The sequence below is a fragment of the Phyllopteryx taeniolatus genome, chromosome 13, assembly GCF_024500385.1.
Source record: "Phyllopteryx taeniolatus isolate TA_2022b chromosome 13, UOR_Ptae_1.2, whole genome shotgun sequence".
Taxonomy (NCBI): domain Eukaryota; kingdom Metazoa; phylum Chordata; class Actinopteri; order Syngnathiformes; family Syngnathidae; genus Phyllopteryx; species Phyllopteryx taeniolatus.
The window spans coordinates 13,970,951-13,991,456 of record NC_084514.1 but is presented as its reverse complement, the minus strand read 5'-3'; the positions used below and the strand labels follow the sequence as shown (position 1 = coordinate 13,991,456).

The window sequence follows — 20,506 nt, the reverse complement described above, 5'->3', positions numbered from 1 at the left end:
ATAAACTTGATTGTTTTTAGCAAATAATCATTAACTTAGAATTTTATGGCTGCAACACGTTCCCAAAAAACTGGGACCGGCTCACCTTTTCTTTTAATAACATTCAATAAACGTTTGGGAACTGAGGACACTAATTGTTGAAGCTTTGCAGGTGGAATTCTTTCCCATTCTTGTTTGATGTACAGCTCGTTGATGATTATTTGCAGAAAACAATAACGTTTATCACTTTGAACATTAAATATCTTGTCTTTGTAGTGTATTCAATTAAATATAGGTTGAACATGATTTGCAAATCATTGTATTCTGTTTTTATTTATGTTTAACACAACGTCCCAACTTCATTGGAATTGGGCTTGTAATAGGGATAACCGCACCCTGGAGAGGATTGTGAAACAAAACCCATTCAAAAATGTGGAGGAGATTCACAAAGACTGGACTGCAGCTGGAGTCAGTGCTTCAAGAGCCACCACGCAGAGACGTATGCAAGACATTGGTTTCAGCTGTCGCATTCCTTGTGTCAAGCCACTCTTGAACAAGAGACAGCGTCAGAAGCATCATGCCTGGAGTCAAGAGTAAAAGGACTGGACTGCTACTGAGTGGTCCAAAGTTATGTTCTCTGATGAAAGTCACTTTTGCATGTCCTTTGGAAATCAAGGTCCCAGAGTCTGGAGGAAGAGAGGAGAGGCACAGAATCCACGTTGCTTGAGGTCGGGTGTAAAGTTTCTACAGTCAGTGATGGTTTGGGGTGCCATGACATGTGCTGGCGTTGGTCCGCTGTGTTTCCTTAGGTCCAAGGTCAATAAACATTTGAAATATATCAGTCTGTGTGTAATGAATGAATATAATATACAAGTTTCACTTTTTGAATGCAATTCCTGAAGTAAATCAACCTTTTCATGATATTCTAATTACATGACCAGCACCTGTACATAGTACAGTAAATAGTAAACACAGTACTGAAATTTGCTTTTTCAAAGCTTTCCAGTGCATTTGTGTTTTTTGTCTTTTTCCATCTTTAACATCCCATCAATCTTCCGCTCTTGCTCCTGCAATTAGACCTCCCACATCATAGACCGAAACCCTTATATGTGCCAGTGACAAGGAACAACGAGAGCACCTTCTGCACTAGGGACCAATACCTGGCACCCCGTGTGGCTTTCATCACCTGGCTGGTCACCTTCTTCCTCAAGAAGAAGTATACCAGCAGTGCTGCAGCAGCGCAGAACACCAAGAATGGCCCTGAAGTCCTTCCCAAACTCATCCAGGTGGGAACATTTTGTCAATCTGCGTAAAGTTAAAGATACGGGAATATTTACCGTTTTGAGTCACTGTGCTTTAGTATCAATGCAATCTGTCCTCCACCCAGAATCATAATAGTGTCTCCCTTCGGTTCATATTCCTCCATAGATCAGGAAGTAGTCTGCAAATTAATGAATATTGGGACAAACGAACAAAGAGGATTCTCAGGGCATTGAATTGATCGCAACTGGAATGTTCTGGTTGTCTTGGATGTTTCACCACTCATGCTTCCAGGCTTCATCAGCGAATGCACATGGACTAGATAGGAGAAGGATTTTGAACTGACACAGCATTCCGAAACACTTCAAACCTGGAAACACCCTGAAACAGAGGTTGCTATATCCCAAAGACCTGATACCAAAACCCAGAAAAGCAATCTGGTGTAGTCTGTCAAAGTGCAGTAAGGAAAATGTAGCAGGCGCATATCACAACATTGGCGGACTGACTCTTCAGGGCAAGACTCAGCCATCTACCTGCACCTCAAAGAGAGATGGTATTTTTTTCAGGAAGAAATGTACACATCCGGGACAGATAAGACAGATGGTTTGAAAGAGGAGCAAGAGAGGCCCTCTATGTTAAGGTTGAAAAATCCTCTCTAAACAGAGAAGGTAGTTTACGACACCAACTACCAACCACATGCCATCAATGCTGTCCTTTCCTCCCTTCCAAAAAGACTCAAAATTTAGCCACTAACAAATAAACAAACTACGCAGCCACTAGGTGCCTCTACAACTATTGTTACAACTGAAAGGAATATTAATGAGGGTGATCCCATCCAAATGACTGTTGTTGATGGACCTCTCTGTCTTCAAGTGCATCGCAACAACTGTCGGTGTGCATCCCAAAAGACAGACACCATTCGTGGTTGGGGAGTGCCTCTGACTTAATTGGGTTTCTACACAGACACTCGCGGTAGAGCTGTCCTCTCTAGAGTCTAGCCTATGTACATGAACCAGAACAGTCCAGTTGTGATCTGTTCAGTGCACTGAGAATGAAATGACCTGGGTGAAAGAGAATGGTCTATAGTTATTTTTTTTTTCCATTCATATTAACAGTTACGCCCTGGCAATGCTACAGTATCAGATCTACTGAGTGGCATTCTAGTTACAGTGTATATATATATACAGACAGAGGCCTCTCTCCAGCACATCTTAACAACTGTCGTTTTGCATCCTAAAAGAGTGATACCATCTGTGGTTGGGACGTGCCTTTGACTTCAGGGATAAATAGTTGAGTTGAACACCGACACTTAGGCTGGCGTTGTCCTTTCGAGACTATATGCATAAACTGATAAAGCCAGCTCGGATGAGAGGCGAAACGTCTTTGAAGACAACCAGAACAGTCCGGTTACAATCGATTCAATGCACTGAGAATGAAATGACCTGGATGAATGACTCAATTGCTGCTCTGTGCTCTATTTGCGCTATTGCTGCTTTTTTAAAATTGTATTTTCATCAACAGTTTAGCCCAGGCGTTGGTATAGTATGTGCTATACTGACATTCTAGTTACAGTATACAAAATATAAACTCGATATGGAAATTATTCTGATCCCCTTTAATTTTTCACTTTTGTCATATTGCAACCATTTGCTAAAAGCATTTGTTCATTTTTCTTCTTCATGAATGTACACACAGCATCCCGTATTGACAGTATCAAACAGAATTGTAAAATGTCTTTGCAGATTTATTGAAAAAGAAAAACTGAAATATCAAATGGGCATTAGTATTCAGACCCTTTGCTTAGTATTGAGGAGAAACACCTTTTTAAGCTTTTAACACTTGGATGTGGGGATCCTCTTGCATTCCTCCTTGGAGATCCTCTCCAGATCTGTCAGGTTTTCATCCAGGATATCTCTTTATTTGGCCATAGTCATCTTTCATTCAATGGCAAGCAGTCATCCTGTGCCTGCAGCTGAAAAACACCATCACCGCATGATGCTGCCACTAGTATTGTTCACTTTTGGGATTATACAACCATCTCAGGGATGATCAGTGGAAATGGGGAGCATTTGAGTTAAATATCCGAGTGTCACAGCAAAGGGTCTGAATACTTCTGGCCATGTCTGCAAAAAAAATAAAAATATCTACAATCTGTTTTTGCTGTCAATATGGGGTGCTGTGTGTACATTCATGAGGATTTTTTTTTTATATTTATATATTATTTATATATATATATATTATTATTATATATTATAATTTATATTTAAAATTGTAAGGGGGTCTGAATACTAGTTGTGAAGTTAATGTGCATGTTGTTTTCTTTAAAAGTATGGGTACTGTAGTTCAAACAGATGACCAAGTTTCAAAAGGTGGACCGTATGTAACTGTATCTAGTATGTGTCCAGACTGTCACTGCAGGCGGTGGGAGCCAGGAGAAGGAAAAGGAGAAGACGTCAGAGGGGGACACAAACGGTCTCACGGGGGAGCCTGAGAAGAGCCACTCCAATAGTAGCACACTGTCAGATCGAAGGCCCAGCGATTCCAGTTTATGTAGCATTGAGGAGGAGCACCAGTATGTCTATGACATGGTGCATGCCATCTTACTGTCCACCAGGGATAATGTGAATTTTGTCAACGAGGTCTTCCACCAGGTATTAATACCAATTGTTGAAGATTATTACTTGCTTATTTAATGTCCACAATGTACCAGTAATTACATTGGACCTCAATTGTTGGCTCCCTGGTAAATTAGCCTGGGTTAAAGGGAATATGTTGCCCTCTGCTGGTCGTTTATTGCAAAGATCCTGCCAGATCCTTATCGTATTATGCAGCCTCATCACAGATGTAACAATTGTGTTCTCCTCTTCTAAGGCTTTCCTGTTACCGTCCTGCGAGGCATCGGCAACCAGGAAGGTGATTCAAGTTTACCGAACGTGGATACTACAGGAGAAGCCCAGCTTTATGACAGAGCCAGATCAAACTGCACAGGAAGATGAAGTAGATGATAGCACTGAACGGATAATCAACGCAGAGAATAATAACTTTCAAGCACAGGTATTGGTGTACATATTTTGACTCCTACATATGCACAAAGATGCGCTTTTTTTCGTTGAATAAATGATGGAATTTTAGCATTTTAGATGTACGCCGATGGCGAGACCCTGTTAAGGTAATTTATAAAGCGATAAATGTGTATGTTATTTCTTTTTATTATTTTTATTTTTCTCTAATTGAATTTTAAACTGTGTTGCTGAGACCAATATCTTAGTTGTTTTTTTTTTTGTCAATTGAGCCAAGCTGTTGATTTTATTTAAGATCATGTTTATGTCATGTATCAATATGAAACACACGTTAACGTGACAAGGTAAACATGACTACGTATTTAATTGTTGTCCCATTGTAGGCAATAGATCAAATATATCAATGAGGTTACGAAAAGTAAAAAAAATAAAAAATAAAAAATCTCAGGGTCTGACATTAAACCTTTTTCAGTGGTGGCCCTGTCAGAACCAGTACTAGCTCCATACATTCATGATATCATTCAATAAGTTTCAATAATTACAAATACATACACCTAGATTTATTACGCTCATACAAATTAACGATAGGAAAAGCCTTTTTTAAAGGCAATTATTCAAGCAGACTTGCAAGTCAATGAATACATGATAGATCAATGAAAATATAATGTGGGGTCTGGCATAGATTCAGATTGGATAATTTGACTTGGAATGGATTGCTGCAACAGCCTTGACAGCGAAACAATCTGCATAAGAAATCTCGGGGTATATGCCTGTTTTGGCCAATGATCTCGGACCGTTAACCTGACATGCGCACAAAACGTGCATTGCAGTAAAATGGCTTGATTGATTTCAGTGGACAAATCTGGAAATATTTATAATAATATATATTAATATCTGTAAACATAAGTGTCAAATTTTTGTAATGGAAGTATTTCTGAATGGTCTGAATTGTGTGGTCCTTTTGCAAAGCTGAATTGATTGCAGACCTCAAGTCAATACCAGAACTCAGCACTGTATTGTGTAAAAAAACAATTAACATTGCTGGTATTTGAAATAGTTAATATACTAAATATGAATATACTTTTAATCTTATAGGCCCCTCCTCTCGGTAGACTGATGCGATAACGTATTAATTAATTTCCTGTTTTCGTACTTGTCATGTGTTTAGCTATTTATCATTTTCTCTTTACAGTAACACACATTAATTTGCCTACTAATTTGTTGTTTACGCTCCGCTGTAACATGGTCCCAGCCAGACTTCAGTGAAAAGTGTACTCTAGCACCCAAGCACTTATTAGTGGTTTTGCGACTACATTTAACGATCGCTTAGCGGTTCTCCGTCTTCTCATTAGTTACTACTCGTCCTCCTTTCATGATAACGATCCTTGTCAGAAATGTAGCTTATTTGCTCCCATGGATGCAAGGATTAGTGACACAGTGCCGTACTGGCCTCTGGCCATCGTTAATATCGTGTTATTATGAATCCCACTCGTTCTACGCAGGACATCCCCCAATGGAATATGATTGGCTGCTGCATTGCGGGAAGGGTAGGCTACACAGATGTAAGGAGATGACCATTCCAAATATGTATCACATTTGTACAAAATAAAAACAATCAGGTTTGTTACAGTTAGAGTTAGGGCTAAGGTTAGGGTCAGGTTGGATTAGGGTTAGTGTGAATCATAATAACGCCACCAAACTACAGTCAGATACTAATTTTCCCGCCTGAAAGCAGTAGGGTGTGTCCTACTTGAATGCAGTAGCGATATTGTAGTGCCACGCCTCCTGCAGCCAATCACATTGGAGCGGGCAGTGTCCTGCCTAAAACTTGAGTGGAATTCATAACAACACATTAATGCAGAATGCTGAATTGAAAAAAAAAATGTAGCATTCATGCTAACTTTTCTACAAGAAGTCAATAAATGGATACAGTCATTAAAAAGTGATTAAAGGATGTGCTATTCTAACAAATAAAGCAAGAAAATACATATTTCATGCCAAGTGACACTGATTGTGAACGAAGGTCTAATAATCTTCATTTTAAGATGATGTTTGAGAAGGGCTTTGAGAGAGGTGGGGTTTATACGTAACTATAACGTATTCTGCAAATTTCTGTCACACGGTGAAGAATTTTTAGATCTTAGTTTCAAAATTGATCTGTTTTGAGAGGTTGACTAGCCATGTCTTTTAACAGATACTTGAGAGTCACGGCCACAAGCGATCCTCAAGTTGGGGAAGGACCTACTCTTTTAGCAGCGCAATCAGTCGAGGCTTTCTCACAGAGGAGCAGAACAGGGACATCAAGGCAGGCATCCAGCCCACACTACAGGTCTGTCTATTATACACCGTGATCATGTCAATCGTCATACTAAATTACTGTATTCATACGTTTCTACAATTGTAGGTGTTCCTGACAAACTCTTCAAATGTGTTCCTCCTTGAGCCATGCCAAGACGTACCCAAGCTCCTGGAAAATCAGGTTGAGGTGTGCAAGTGTGTCTTGAGCATCTACCGGCACATGATCATGGAGCACACAATGGACACACAGACCTGGTGAGTACAATATTTTTTTGCCTGGTTGAGAATTTGTTTTTCTTTTCGATCACTCCACTCTTTATTGCGTTTGCAGGGAGCAGATGTTGCAGGTCCTGCTGAGGATCACGGAAGCAGTGATGAAGAGGCCATCAGAAAACCAAAGAAAAGACAGCTTTGCTGAAAGTCTGGCATCCATCCTTTTTCGGGTATGTCTATCTGTTAGCACTCACGACTAGGGCTGTCACTATTGAATATTTTTAGAATCAATTATTCTATCGATCATTCCATCGTATAATCGCATTAAAATGTATGTTGCATTAAAGTCTATTAACAAAATGATTTATTCTGATTACTGTTTATTAACCAATTGTTATTGTTTTTGTTTGAGGATTCAAAAAGAAACTACAATCAAATATCACATGTCAGGGAGTGATGTTGTACTAACCACCGTATTTTCACGACCATAAGGCGCACCGTATTAAAAGGCGCAGTCTCAGATACGGGGTCTATTTCTGTATGCATGGTAAAACATACGGTAGCATGCATGCACGCTAAAACAGTGTTTTTAAAAAGACAGCGGGAGCAAAACTGGGTTCGGTTGTACTTTATTGAAGTATTTAACAGTATACTCGCGTTATTTTTTAATCAATGCTCATCCACAAATCCATCAAAGTCCTCATGTTCTGTATCCAAAATGAACAGCTGGACAAGTTCTCCATCAAACAGGCCAGCTTCCCTCTCGTCATTGTCGGAGTCAGTCTCGTTGCAGTGCAAGCAGACACGTTAGCCCAAGCATCCACAATCCATTCACAAATTGACGCGTAACTCGCCCGGCGCTGCCTCCTAATCTTAGTAAAGCTGTGTTTGCCACCTGTCATCCGTTGCTCCCATGCCGCTCACTTCACTTTGAACGCCCTGTTTACACAGATGTCCAGCGGTTCGTCAAGCCTCCCAGAATGATGGCAGGCTCCGAGTTATTGCCGTCAGTCGAATGGTGACTGTAGAGACGCTTCTCCCGGCTGTTCTTTGCTCATTAATCCATTGCTTGAGTTGGTCTTCCAACTCGGGCCACCTCGCCTTGTTTCCACTGCGGTCAAGCCAGCCTCCACTCGTAAAGTAGCAGTCAAGCCAGCCGCCCCTAATTTTGTTCATACTAGGCATTACGGTAATAGGTCGCCAACTCTCGGCGAAAGCCACCTTCAAAATAAAAGCTTCCCAATAATACGTACGTCAGTGCTCTTCGGTTAAGGAATGCAACCAGCAAAGTGAATTAGAATTTTGAGATACATTAAAAAATGTAGTTTATTTGATATCTTAGGAAAAATAAATGGACTGCACTTATTTGCTCCAACTGGGCCTGGCAGTGTCTTGCATGGCAGCAGTCGCCCATTTATAAGCAGCGTGTCGGCAGGAAATGCTCCCAGTCAGTCAAGCAGAGCGCTCATTAAAGTCACACAACATCATTTACAGATTTTGGAACTCGGTGCACACATACGGCGCGCCGCATTATAAGGCGCTCCGTCCATTTTGGAGAAAATGTAAGACTTTTAAGTGCGCCTTATGGTCGTGAAAATACGGTAACCTTTTTGAAACTGAGAGCGTAGGTATTGATTAATGCAAAGGCTACTAGTTTGATATACACTTATGAGGCTTCTTCACGTTCAAGTATTAGTATATCACACTACAGCTGCAAATAATAATTATTTTCATAATAGATTAAACTGACTTATTTTTATTTAAATTGATTATGATTCACTGACTGATTTGTTCCGTCACATGTCAGAAAATGGGAACAAATCTTGATCATTGATTTCCAAAGTAAAAGCAGATGCTTGCAAATATCTTATTTTGATTAAACACAAAATATAATCAATCTGCTTTCATGGAAGAATACAGATATCAGAGAATATTTACTGTTAAGAGGCTGAAATTAGAGAATTTGGACAATTTTATCGATTAATTCAATCGATTACCGTACTTTCTCGTGTATAATGCGCACCCCCCTCCCCCCCAATTTCTCAGAAGTCATTAGTGCGCATTATACATAGATATAGGGGGAAATGGAAAGAAACTTTCCCATTTTAACAATGTTTCATTCTAATATGCCACCGCCACCTAGAGGTTAGAAAAAAGGTGTAGCCTACACTTTCATTCCAATATGACAGGGGTACGTATGACTGCATATATGTACAGTTGTGCTCATAAGTTTACATACCCTGGCAGAATTTGTGAAATGTTGTTTTTTTTACATGCGACTGAACAACAACCATTATTACCGTAATTTCTCATGTATAATGCACATTGTTTTCCCCAAAAAATTGTCAAAAGTCAATAGTGCGCGCGTAGGTATACGAGAAAATGAAAAAGACTTTCACATTTTATAAATGTATGCCGCAATCTAGAGGTTATGAAAAAGCTGTACACTTTCATTCCACTATTCCACCGCCCCCCAGAGGTTATGAAAACGTTGTACACTTTAATTCTAGTATGCCACTTAGAGGTTATGAAAAAAGTGTAGCCTACACTTTCATTCCAATATGACAGGGGTACATATGACTGCATATATGTACAATTGTGCTCATAAGTTTAGACACCCAGGCAGAATTTGTGAAATATATATATATTTTTTTTAAATACGACTAATGACTCAACAACAACCATCATTAATTTCTTTATGGTTATGTTTTGTTTAATGATAATGCTTTTCTGAAATGCTTGACAGTTGAATTTGAATCCCATTAAAATAAAATTAAATGTGTTTCGCCTGGCCCTTCATCTTTTTTTTTAAGAATTGTACCCATCTTAATAAATAAATAAAATAAAGAAGTATTACGTGTTCAAATAAAGTGCTTAACTTCAGAATAATTTGATTTTCTTTTTTTTTTTTTTTTTACAAAATACAAATACTTTGTTTTGATCATATGGGTAGAATCAAAATCATGCATTGTTACAATGCATTATACATGGGTAGAAAGGTTTTTCCAGAATTTTGAGGTCAATTTTGGGGGGTATTATACATGGGTTCGCAGTATACACGAGAAATAACGGTAATTGTGACACCTCCACTCTGTTTCATAGCTTGTTAAATCATTGTTGATATTTATTGGATATCTCTAAACAAGTAATTATCAAAATTAATTTGATGGTTGTTTAGTTGTCTATTAATTGTGACACCTCTACTTATGACAATTACAAACTACAGGTGGTTTCTTTTGTCACATCACAGTCTAGTGTTTGAAGTGCATCCATTCATCGTTGCTCTTATGTTGCATTTAGACCATCATTGTGGCGTGGGTGCGAGCCAACCTGTGTGTGTACATCTCTCGGGAGCTGTGGGATGAGCTGCTTGCAGTCCTGTCCTCTCTTACTTATTGGGAGGAGTTGGTGACCGAGTGGACCAGTATCATGGACTCCTTGACGGCAGTGCTGGCCCGCTCTGTTTACGGCCTCGACATGGCCAACCTGCCTCTGGATAAACTAAGTGAACAGAAGGAGAAGAAGCAGCGAGCACGTGGTGAGGAAGAAAACTTGAAGAAGAAAAAAATTGGATGAGGAAATTTACTGAGGCCTTGAGAGTAAATAAACCCTTAACCAACATTTAACCCTTAATATAATTTGCATTTATTCTTTTGGGTTAATCTGGAATGTGTTTTAGAATATGGGGGACAGCATCTGAATATTTTATTGCTGTCATGGGAAACAGTGCAGTGCTTCAGTCGTACTCTTTAGAGGTTGCTATGGCTTCAGTTATCCACCAGATGACACCGTCACTGAAGTCTTGAAGCTTTGTAACAATATGAATACAATATGTACAATGTACAATATTTCATCTCAGATGAAAGGAATATTAAAAACATTTTAGTTTTTAGCTCTATTAAAGATTAAATAAGTTGTTTATAGGGTCATCTTTTGTTTTGAGTAATAGACAACACTGTTTGAAATGCAATGACAAAGACAAAGGCAAACTCATCATCATAATGTATATATAATGTATTTTTTTAATAGTCTCTCACCTGCACATGGCTGACTTCTTAAAAATAGCGTAAAAAATAACATATGTCCATCTATTGAAAAGCTGACATTTGCAAACACTGTGTCATAAGGTGTCCTGTCGTAAACTAGCATTTAACTAGAATTAGCACATGTAGTTATTGCAATGAAAGCGACCTGATCCTGTCAGTGTTTCTTTTTTTAACTGAAAATAAACACGCACACTGCAAAAACTCAAAATCTAAAAAAAAAAATAAGACTCATCGCCTTGGTTTTACACAATTTTCACTTGTTAAAGTACATTTTTACTTGAAATAAGGAGACAAAAAGCTTGCCAGGGGAGTAAGTAATTTTTTTTATACTCCACTGGAAATGTTTAATTTTTACATGATGTCTAATTTTTATTAATTTTGACGAGAAATAAAATATTCTTGGTAAGATTTTGAGTTTTTGCAGGGCATGTCAACTTTTTATGCCCCAAACTCTTAAAAATAAATAAATAAATATGAGCACGCCCTATCTTGGCATAAGATACTTCACGTTGACATTTCATCTCGTATCAGAGATACTGGGCAAAAACTCTTTACTATTCAACTAGCTAGCGATAGCTCCAAGTGCCAAATTAGCTTATTAGCTAATAGCTACGAAGTATGCACCATTAGAAGCCCCTGCCAAGTCAGTGCCGACACATAACATACAGCAATTCAAGAGGAGGCATTAAGCATCGCTGTGTGGTCAATGGTAATTTCATAGCATTACCTGGTCATTAGCGTTAACACACCTGGAAATGTGTGTAGCGATTCTGGCCCTAGATATGAAGACTCTACGCCAGCGCGCTGTAGCGGCCCGGCTAACTGCCTACTCGGTGGCCATGTTGGGAAATTCAATGTTCCGTTCAAAGGCAATAAATACATGGACATTGACATTAAGTCATAACTTGCTCATTTCTCACAAGGTTTGACAAAAACAATGCCAAAGCGTGTGCTATCGGCGCAGAAATTTGTTCTAAAAAAAAAAAAAAGAAGCAAAACAATAATTTATAATACTTTTTTTTTTTTCCTCAAATTAATTTGAAGATGAATTCATTGGGTGGGCTAAGGCAAGTTGTGGGTGGACATGAGCCCACCCAAAATAGGTCTGACTTTACAATTGAGAAGAAAATTGGACCAGGGGACACTTCCAGCTGTTCCTTACAACACTGATACAATTCCCATGCAATTCAGTTGAAAAACTAAAATTTGTGACAGAGGAAAATAAATTATTAAAATATTTTGACTGCCTGAGTGTGCATCTTCTTTTGTATTTTGGCACATAGCTGCATTCTTATCAATTACATTTAAACAGGGACTGTAAATTTGTTGTCTGGTCAGGGCACCATTAGCACGAAAAGAGCTGCTTAAAATATTAACCCCCTCCTTTTTCTGTCTGCATGTTTATATATGATTTATGCCAAGACTGATAAAAACCAATACAGGTAAAACATGTAATTTTTATCTTTCAGCATACTAGTTTTATTACTGTCCGTGTGAATGTGGTGACCCATCCCTGCCCTCTCTGAAGCACAACTACAGAAAAAAAGAAAGCAAAAATAGTGACAAAATATATCAGTTCAATTCTTAACATTTGGAGCGAAAAGCTGATCCAGAAATGGTGTGATACACCATATTTGAAGCCAAACAAGACAAAGACAGGCAGAAACATAAAAGCAGGAATTTTATCAGTGCACTCATTTGTAATAAATGCATCCCCTTCCACCCCAAAACCCGGGTTCGGGTTAGGTTAGGTTAACCCTAAACCTAACCAATGAATTACCGGGACCCCAACACCGAGTGACTGCCACGAAACTGGGAACCTGCCCCATCCACCCAGCCAAAGCACTCAGGCACTGAATGAAAGCTCCTTTTTAATGTATTGTAATTACATAAACACATACAATAATAATAATTAAAAAATCTACGTTGGACCTGCGCTATTCACAAAAAAATATCATTTTATATCTACAGTGTACATCACAGTCTAAGACTATGAATACCATTCTTTTGTAACGTTATCTCTTCGGGCTAAATGAAGAAATAATGAAAAATCCAGATGGTTACCAAAATAATGCTGGAACAGACAAATGTTCTCTCCTTGGCAGGAGTGATTCAGGACTCCCAGAAGGCAGCAGCAGTGGCACGTTCCTTCTCACTAAGTTGGAGGAACCAAGGAGACCTGAGTGGGGCAGGAGTTCAGGAACCAATGAGGATTCGTTCTGCCACCACGTCGGGTGCCCCTTGTGTGGAGAAGGCCCGCAACATTGTCCGACAGAAGGCTTCTGGTAGGTACATTTGTTATGACAAATTTGTCATGATAAATTGAAATATTATCCATATTTAATAACAGCAAATAATTTATAAAATTAGATTGAAATTGTATTCCCCTATTCACAGAAATATTAGAGCAGTTATTCTTGCTCTTTTATTATCTAGGCTCAAAAATGTTTTGAGGCTGTAGTACATCTTTTATGTGAATATTTTCTTGATCTTCTCTGCCTTTGTGTAAAAAGCACAGACCACTAAGCGTCTGTTCCTCTCAGATGTATTGACTGCATTGAGATCCATGTGACAGGTCCAGGCCAGGTGCTATTTAAAGGCCAAACACCAATGGCGGAGAGCTCCAGCAGATGGCCCCCATTGTCCCCCTCACATGTGATTGTCCACTGACTCCATTTCCATGTCTTGACAGTATGTCAAAGACCGGCTTAGGACGCCCATTGTTACAGGTTCAGTCCAGACACAGCAATGGCCGTTATCTGATGGAGCTGTGGCAGGCTAATTATAAGTTGAGAAGAGTAACTAGCTAAAATGCATGTCAATGCATGTATGAATTTTTGGTTTAGACCGAATCTCAATGGGAAAGATAAAAGAGAGGCAATCCCATTTCTTTTCCGCAATTACCCTGCAATGCTCTGAAATGACGAGCTTGTTGAACGAGGAACAGCATTTGAGCCTCAAGAAGAAAAGTCTTAAATGCGTGTATTTGTGCGCGCACGTGTATGTGTGTGTGTGTGTCTAATATATTCAAGACAACTGCTTCAAATTCCCTTCCCTTTCTTTGGGCCTAATTGGATTTCTCCCCCAACGATTTTCAAAGGCCTGGCAGCCCTTCTCTCCACTCCTCCAAAGAACGTGCATACATTTATTGCATGACTTTTTGATAGTTTCATTACGAGTGTCATTTATGCTTATTAATATGCATGAGTGGCAAACAGTGGCGAGCTGTAGCAGCCACAATGTATCTCCCACTGAAAGGAGTAATTAAAGTGTAGTGAAAGAAAAAATAGAAGTGTCCCCTTTCATTGCTCACGTTGACATTAGGCTTGAAGCGCCATCCACATCTCAGGGCAATGCCTTATCCTTGACAACTGTCAAAACTTGGCTGTACTCACTCATGCATATACAAACTCTTATTGTTCTGTGTGAATAAGTTTGATTGCACGAGTACAGTTTGGACTTAACTCATTTATATCTACAATATTACAAAATTCATTTATTAGCTAGTGCAGTATAAGACTGCAGTTAATCTTCTGAGATCCAATTCCACCAAATTTACCAAGCTGACTATGAATTTGGATGAGACTATAATTTAGACGCAAATAAGGTAAAAATGTCAACGCTCGACATGACTTTGTCACTTTTTCTGGTGAATTAGTATTGTAGTCTTCAACGTAAACATGAGAACAGGCAACTAGCTTAAGAATTACTGTCTAGGGAGTCATGCGGTATTAAATATTTTACATTACCCATTTTAGTAAAATGTGGTTTAGGTTTCTATTGCAATGTCCAGTTCTCTTAAAAAAAAAAATGCATTCATCGTATTAAGTTTTTGTCACATACTATACTTCACTATTATTGAATACTGTCTTTATTCTCTTTATTCCTTCCTTTTTCACATTCTGTTCCCTTTTTTGCTGATGGAAGCTAAACGAAGCCAGTCCATCAGCAACTGTGTTCACCTATGCGAAGCTTTGCCCACTACTAAAAGCGTTCCTACGCTGCTCCACACTGTGAGCTCTTTCTTGCCTGGTATCGCTTCTGGTAACTCTGCTTGCTCTCACAGACTCTCAGGTAAAGTGAATTCCGAGAGCTGAATGTACAGTATTTGTGTGTTTGTGGCCTCCAGCTGTCCTATATCATCCCCCTCTCATTGTCCCGTCACAAGCTGCCTTCTGTACCACGACCTGGTGCAGAGGGATTTGAGCAGTTCCACAGACTTTCCTGTGGAGAAACAACTTGGACTTATATGTCTACATTACCACTGCATGTGTGCATGCCTTGAGTTTGTTTGTTGTGTTTACATATCAGGATTTGAATACAGATTGAATGATCATGTCACAGTTGTATCATTTTGTGTTGTCTTTTGCCCTGTTGACCAGACGTAGAGGAGTGTCAGCTGTCAGAATGTGGGGAAGAGTTGGGAGGAGGAGATAGCCCGCTCCCACGGAGCAGCAGCACCTCAGACATTACGCAGCAACTCTCAGACACATTACAAGGTACCAACATACAGTTCCAGTGTTTGCCCATTTATTGATTTATTACTTATTTGTTTCTTTCTTTTTCATTTTATCACACGGTTCGGGTCATCAAGCCAATTTCTGTATTTCATAAAGAAAACCCATGTAAATGCAAAACGCATTTTTTAAACGATGGTTTCATTTTTTCAAGGGGAAAAATCCTTTCCTATATGGCCCTGTGTAAAAACATGATTGGTTATTAAGCAACTAAGCAGGTTTTCTCTCTGCCGTTTACTGTACAACTCCGCCAAAAACTATTTTGCTGCGTGAAATCACTCCGCCACCATCTCTTTTAATGGATGTTCTTTCTGTATTGACAGCGGCGCCGCTCCCAAATTGAACATATTTCAATTTGAGCGACAGCACTGCAATGGCAAATGCCCACCTTGTGTGTCACCACAAGTACAGTGGGAGGAAAAAGTACATCATAAAATGTAGTCTGTTCGTCTAAATCGCAACAATAAAGAAACAGTCTGCTTTAATTAATCCCACCCAAAAGATTATTCATTTATTCCTTCGTTCATTTTCCATACCGCTTATCCTGACTAGGGTCGCTGGCGAGCTGGAGCCTATCCCGGCTGACTCTGGTCGAGAGGAACTGTCTGTTTTGGGCGTCGGTTTTGGCGTACAATCGAGTACGAGAGGCACGGTACACCCTGAACTGGTCGCCGGCCATTCGCAGGGCACATATAAACAAAGAACCATTCGCCCTCACTTTCACACCGACGGGCAATTTAGAGTCTTCAATTAGCTTACCATGCATGTTTTTGGAATGTGGGAGGAAACCGGAGTACCCGGAGAAAACCCACACAGGCACGGGGAGAACATGCAAGCTCCACACAGACGTGGCTGGATTTGAACCCGGATCCTCAGAACCCTGAGGCAGATGTGCTAACCATTCTTTCACCATGCCGCCCCAAAAGAATATAATTAATTGTAATCAATGACAGCATTATGAATTAGCGCTTTTTGTTTGTGTGTGTGTGTGTACAGTGGTGCCTTGAGATACAAATGACCTAACTTGTGATTTTTTTTTTTTTTGTCGAGATACGGGTCGTCATTCGGTTGAATTCTTTGCTTTAACTTGTGAGTTCAAACTTGAGATACAAACACTGTATGGTGGCAGTTAACTCAACTCACTTCATAATAGCAACACTTTGGCAATTAGCGAACAATTCTTCCAAAAAGAGAGATCAAACTCTTTACTGCTACTCTGTTTGTTTACTGTCAAACTAAACATATAGCAAAGAAAATTATACCATGTGTATTTATCTTTGCGCTGTACTAATATAAATCCCACGGGAGCTCTAGGCATGACACGCCTCACTGCAATATGATTTGGCTGCCGCATCCATGCAGGACTGCGTGGAGCCGGGCTTGTCCTGCCTAGAAGTCAGTGAGATTCATAGTAACGCCTTAATGAACAGTATATCCGTCTGTGTGTCCATGCGGCCAAGGCGGGCACGCCAGAAGGAGCAACATTCACTTGACAATGCAATGTGACAAAAACTCTTTCATTCTTTTGAATTCTATGCAAGTATCTCTTTACAATATGTTTTAAGTTGTGACCATGGTCACGTGATGAATTGAACTTGTATCTCAAGGCACAACTGTATTAAATTAGCGATTTTAAAATGACTTTTTTGGGTTGTGTTGATGTTGGTGTGCAGCGGTATATGAAAGCTATATAAGGTATAAATAATACCAACTTGAACAATGAGGTGTTTGGCAACTAAAGCAAGATGGCATTATTTTAATTTCCTGAAAAGTAGTGAGTTTGGCGATGCAAGGATTCTGCCCAACCGCGACAATATAGAGAAACATTTGGAGGGTGCCTGGGAGGATACGGTGTGGTCATCTACAACCATGCTTATCTGTTCGTAATTGGGTTGGACAAGGAGAAAGTCATACGAGTTGTTAATACATTATGAGCGTATGTTGATTTCACCACTTTTTATGCTCTCTCTCTCTCTCTCTCTCTCTCTCTCTCTCTATTCATCTCACGTCCCACTTTCCAGCCCAGAAGAGAGAGCACTCACCTACTTCATGTGGTTCTGATAGCGGAACATATGAGAAGAGAGAGGGCAGTGAACCGCCAGTTGTGAGAAAACTATTTGTACTGTAAAGACATATCATAGGTACAGAAATAGCCTGAATGACAATGGCAATATATTCTTTATATTTTCTCGTGCTCCTAGATCCTGATCCGCCGAAGCAGCAGTCCAGCTGAGACAGAAAATAATGCTGAGGGGTACCATCACTACGCAAGGGCCAAGCTCAGAGAGAAAAGTTAGATTAAAGTCTCTATTTATGCCCTTATCTGATGTATTGATTTCATGTTTACCTTAAATACTAAAGTAACATTATGTTCCATCTGATGCACCACACCTGCTTGCCTTCTCTTCCCTTCCCAGGTGAGAGCGTTAGCAGCGAGACATCAAATGGCTACCTCAACGAAACTGAAATCACCTGGCAGGTGTTTGACGAGGAGGCTGACAGTCAGTCCACCCATTCAGCCCGCATGGATGTGACCACTGACCCACAGAGCCAGCGCAGGTTGCTGCTCAGTCACTATGAGGCTTTAGCAGGTGACGAATCACATACAAGCTCACCCGAACATGGTTTTTCATGATTTAACTGCAGGGGACTCGTTAGAAAAGTGGATATATAGTGCCGTGAAAAAGTACTTGCCCCATTCTCAAATTCTTAAATATTTAACATTATCAAACAAATCTAAATACCAGACAAAGATAACGCAAGTAAACATAAAATGCAGTTTTTAAATTAGGATTATTTGTTTTTATTCAGGGGGAAATAACTACTCAAATCTACCTGACTCTGTGAAAAAGTAATTGCCAGACCAGATAGACCTATAATAATAATAATTATTATTATTATTATTATTATTGTCAAAAATAATAATATAATAACTTCTCTATAATAATTATTATTATCAATATTATTATTATTATATATTTGTATCTATTTGTTCAGCACATTATAAAACAACTTCACAAAAAAGAAACAAAGACAAACTCATCATGCAAGAATGTGTTTTTTTTTTTTTTTTTTTTAGTCTCTCACCTGCACCTGGCTGACTTCTTTTTTTTTATCTATTGAAAAGCAGACATTTGCAAACAGTGTTTCATTAGGTGTCCAGGTTTTAGTTGTTATGATTTATTTATTTTTGCCAACTTCTTTTTGTCAGCCAGGTTCTATTTAAGTGATTTCTTGATTGAACAGGTTTGGAGATTATCAGGCTTGGGTGTGGTGGTCAGTGAAAATTAACTCAACATTCCCAAAAATGTGATTAGCCACAGTTCATTCATGATTCAACCTTTGCACACAAAGCTAGATAGCTTTGAAAGTTTCTTCTCCTAATAAACAAAATCGCCATTAAAAAAACTGCCTTTTATGTATACATGGGTTATTTGTCTGATATTTACTTCTGTTTGATGATCTTAAATTCATTTGAGAAGGTGGCAAATACCTTTTCATTGTAGTACTGTTGTACAATAGGTACTTTCTTTTGAGCTTGCTTTGTAAAGACTGGGGTTAGTATTTTTGCTGCATGAATGATGACAAAGTAAAGAAAGTCAGTGTGCGGCTCAAGTGAGACTTTTTCCTGACCCTTCCATGATTGTGATTTGTTTGTGTTTGTTTGCTTGTGATCATCATGAAGTTCTTGTCTTTGTCATTCTGCTCACCTCCCCAAACCCAATTTTATCCCTGTCCCTTGTTTATAGGTCCTGAGTGTGCGCTCTCTCCCCACTCTTCACCCCCTCCCCAACACCACAACCACTTCCACTACCCTCAGAACCCCCCCGCCTCCCCAGCCCTCGTGGTGCACACTGAGTGCTCGCAGGATTGCCCCCTGGATGACAACATTCATCAGTCTGTCTTACATATGCCACACCACTTGGGTACTGCTCCATAGCTGCTACTCATCAGAGTCTTCATGCGCTCCACCTTTTAGCCTCAACTTTGCCATTTGACATAATTTTACCCTCATACATACATCTGTTGCTTCATTGGATTTAAACTATAAATCTTTCTTTAAATTATTGGTTCAAGAAATGTGCATAAATTACTTCAACTTTACCTAACGCGCTGCACCAGAACTATTTTCTGTTCCGTCATTTAACCCCTCGTCTCTCGTCACTGCTCTGCTGTCCACTAAGTGGCGCTGTCTTCCTACAAATCCAGAAGAATTTATTTGGCTGTTGCATGTGATCATGTATGTTTTCCAAAAGTATTTTTACAGCTCAGCACTCAGCACTTGAGTGGACAAGGATTTGATCAACTAGTGACGGCATGATAACCTTTTAATGATAAAACTGTACAAACGTATTACATTATCAATTGCTTCTACTCTTTGAATGTCATTCAGCACTTATTGATTAAATCCTATATCTCATTGAAAAACGTTTTGACTCACACTGCGACAGTCACAGCGACAAATGTGGTTGCTGCCAAAATGCAGTTTATCATCAAATTAAAACTTTCCTTTTCTGCTTTCTTTCTCCTTTTTGACCATGCAGACAGCAGCGAGTGTCTGACTGATGATGTCAGCATAATAGCGGGTGGGACCCTGACAGGATGGCATGCTGATTCAGCTTTTGTCCTTTGGCGGAGGATTTTGGGTATCCTCGGAGATGTCAACAACATCAGATGCCCCAAAATCCATGCTAAAGTGTTTTCTTATCTCTATGAGCTCTGGCAAAAACTTGCTAAGGTAAAGTGGAAAGCCAATCAAATGTTCATATCATTAAAAATGCTGAACTTCATCACAAAGCATTTCCTCCAGAATTGTTGTTTAAACTGCCCAATGTTAATTATGTGCTCACAGATTCGAGACAACCTTGGAATCAGTGTGGACAACCAATCTTCTCCTCCGCAGCCTGCTTTCATTCCTCCCCTCCGTATGTTCGCCTCCTGGCTCTTCAGGGTAACCAGCAACATCATAACCTTTGACTACACCAGTCAACGTTACTAATTCCTCTGAAGCATTGTGCGAAAAATATGCAACAGAAAATGTTATAGTTTAAATTAAATCAAGAAAAAAATTCACGAGCAACTCAAGTGAATGCTGTGTAATGCAATAAAGTTTTCCCCCAAAACATTTAGCTATCTATCTATTTGCTATTTAATGTTTAGCAAATTTGCATTT

At 39.4% G+C, this 20,506-nt stretch overlaps 1 protein-coding gene across 11 annotated transcripts in view; it reads left to right on the top strand.

Annotated features, from left to right (window-relative positions):
- Positions 1-20,506, top strand: part of ralgapa2 (Ral GTPase activating protein catalytic subunit alpha 2) — a 123,445-nt gene that overhangs the window by 34,915 nt on the left and 68,024 nt on the right. For 8 of the 11 annotated variants that reach the window (XM_061794263.1, XM_061794264.1, XM_061794265.1 and 5 more), the window contains exons 9-24: positions 1,057-1,265; positions 3,645-3,890; positions 4,111-4,293; positions 6,454-6,588; positions 6,664-6,812; positions 6,889-7,000; positions 10,071-10,308; positions 12,922-13,101; positions 14,744-14,890; positions 15,199-15,315; positions 17,355-17,437; positions 17,535-17,625; positions 17,751-17,924; positions 19,083-19,259; positions 19,878-20,071; positions 20,186-20,284. In XM_061794263.1, the coding sequence (XP_061650247.1) occupies positions 1,057-1,265; positions 3,645-3,890; positions 4,111-4,293; positions 6,454-6,588; positions 6,664-6,812; positions 6,889-7,000; positions 10,071-10,308; positions 12,922-13,101; positions 14,744-14,890; positions 15,199-15,315; positions 17,355-17,437; positions 17,535-17,625; positions 17,751-17,924; positions 19,083-19,259; positions 19,878-20,071; positions 20,186-20,284 (2,534 nt within the window). The remainder of the gene's footprint in view (positions 1-1,056; positions 1,266-3,644; positions 3,891-4,110; positions 4,294-6,453; positions 6,589-6,663; positions 6,813-6,888; positions 7,001-10,070; positions 10,309-12,921; positions 13,102-14,743; positions 14,891-15,198; positions 15,316-17,354; positions 17,438-17,534; positions 17,626-17,750; positions 17,925-19,082; positions 19,260-19,877; positions 20,072-20,185; positions 20,285-20,506) is intronic. The other 3 variants (XM_061794268.1, XM_061794273.1, XM_061794270.1) reach the window with 2 other exon arrangements.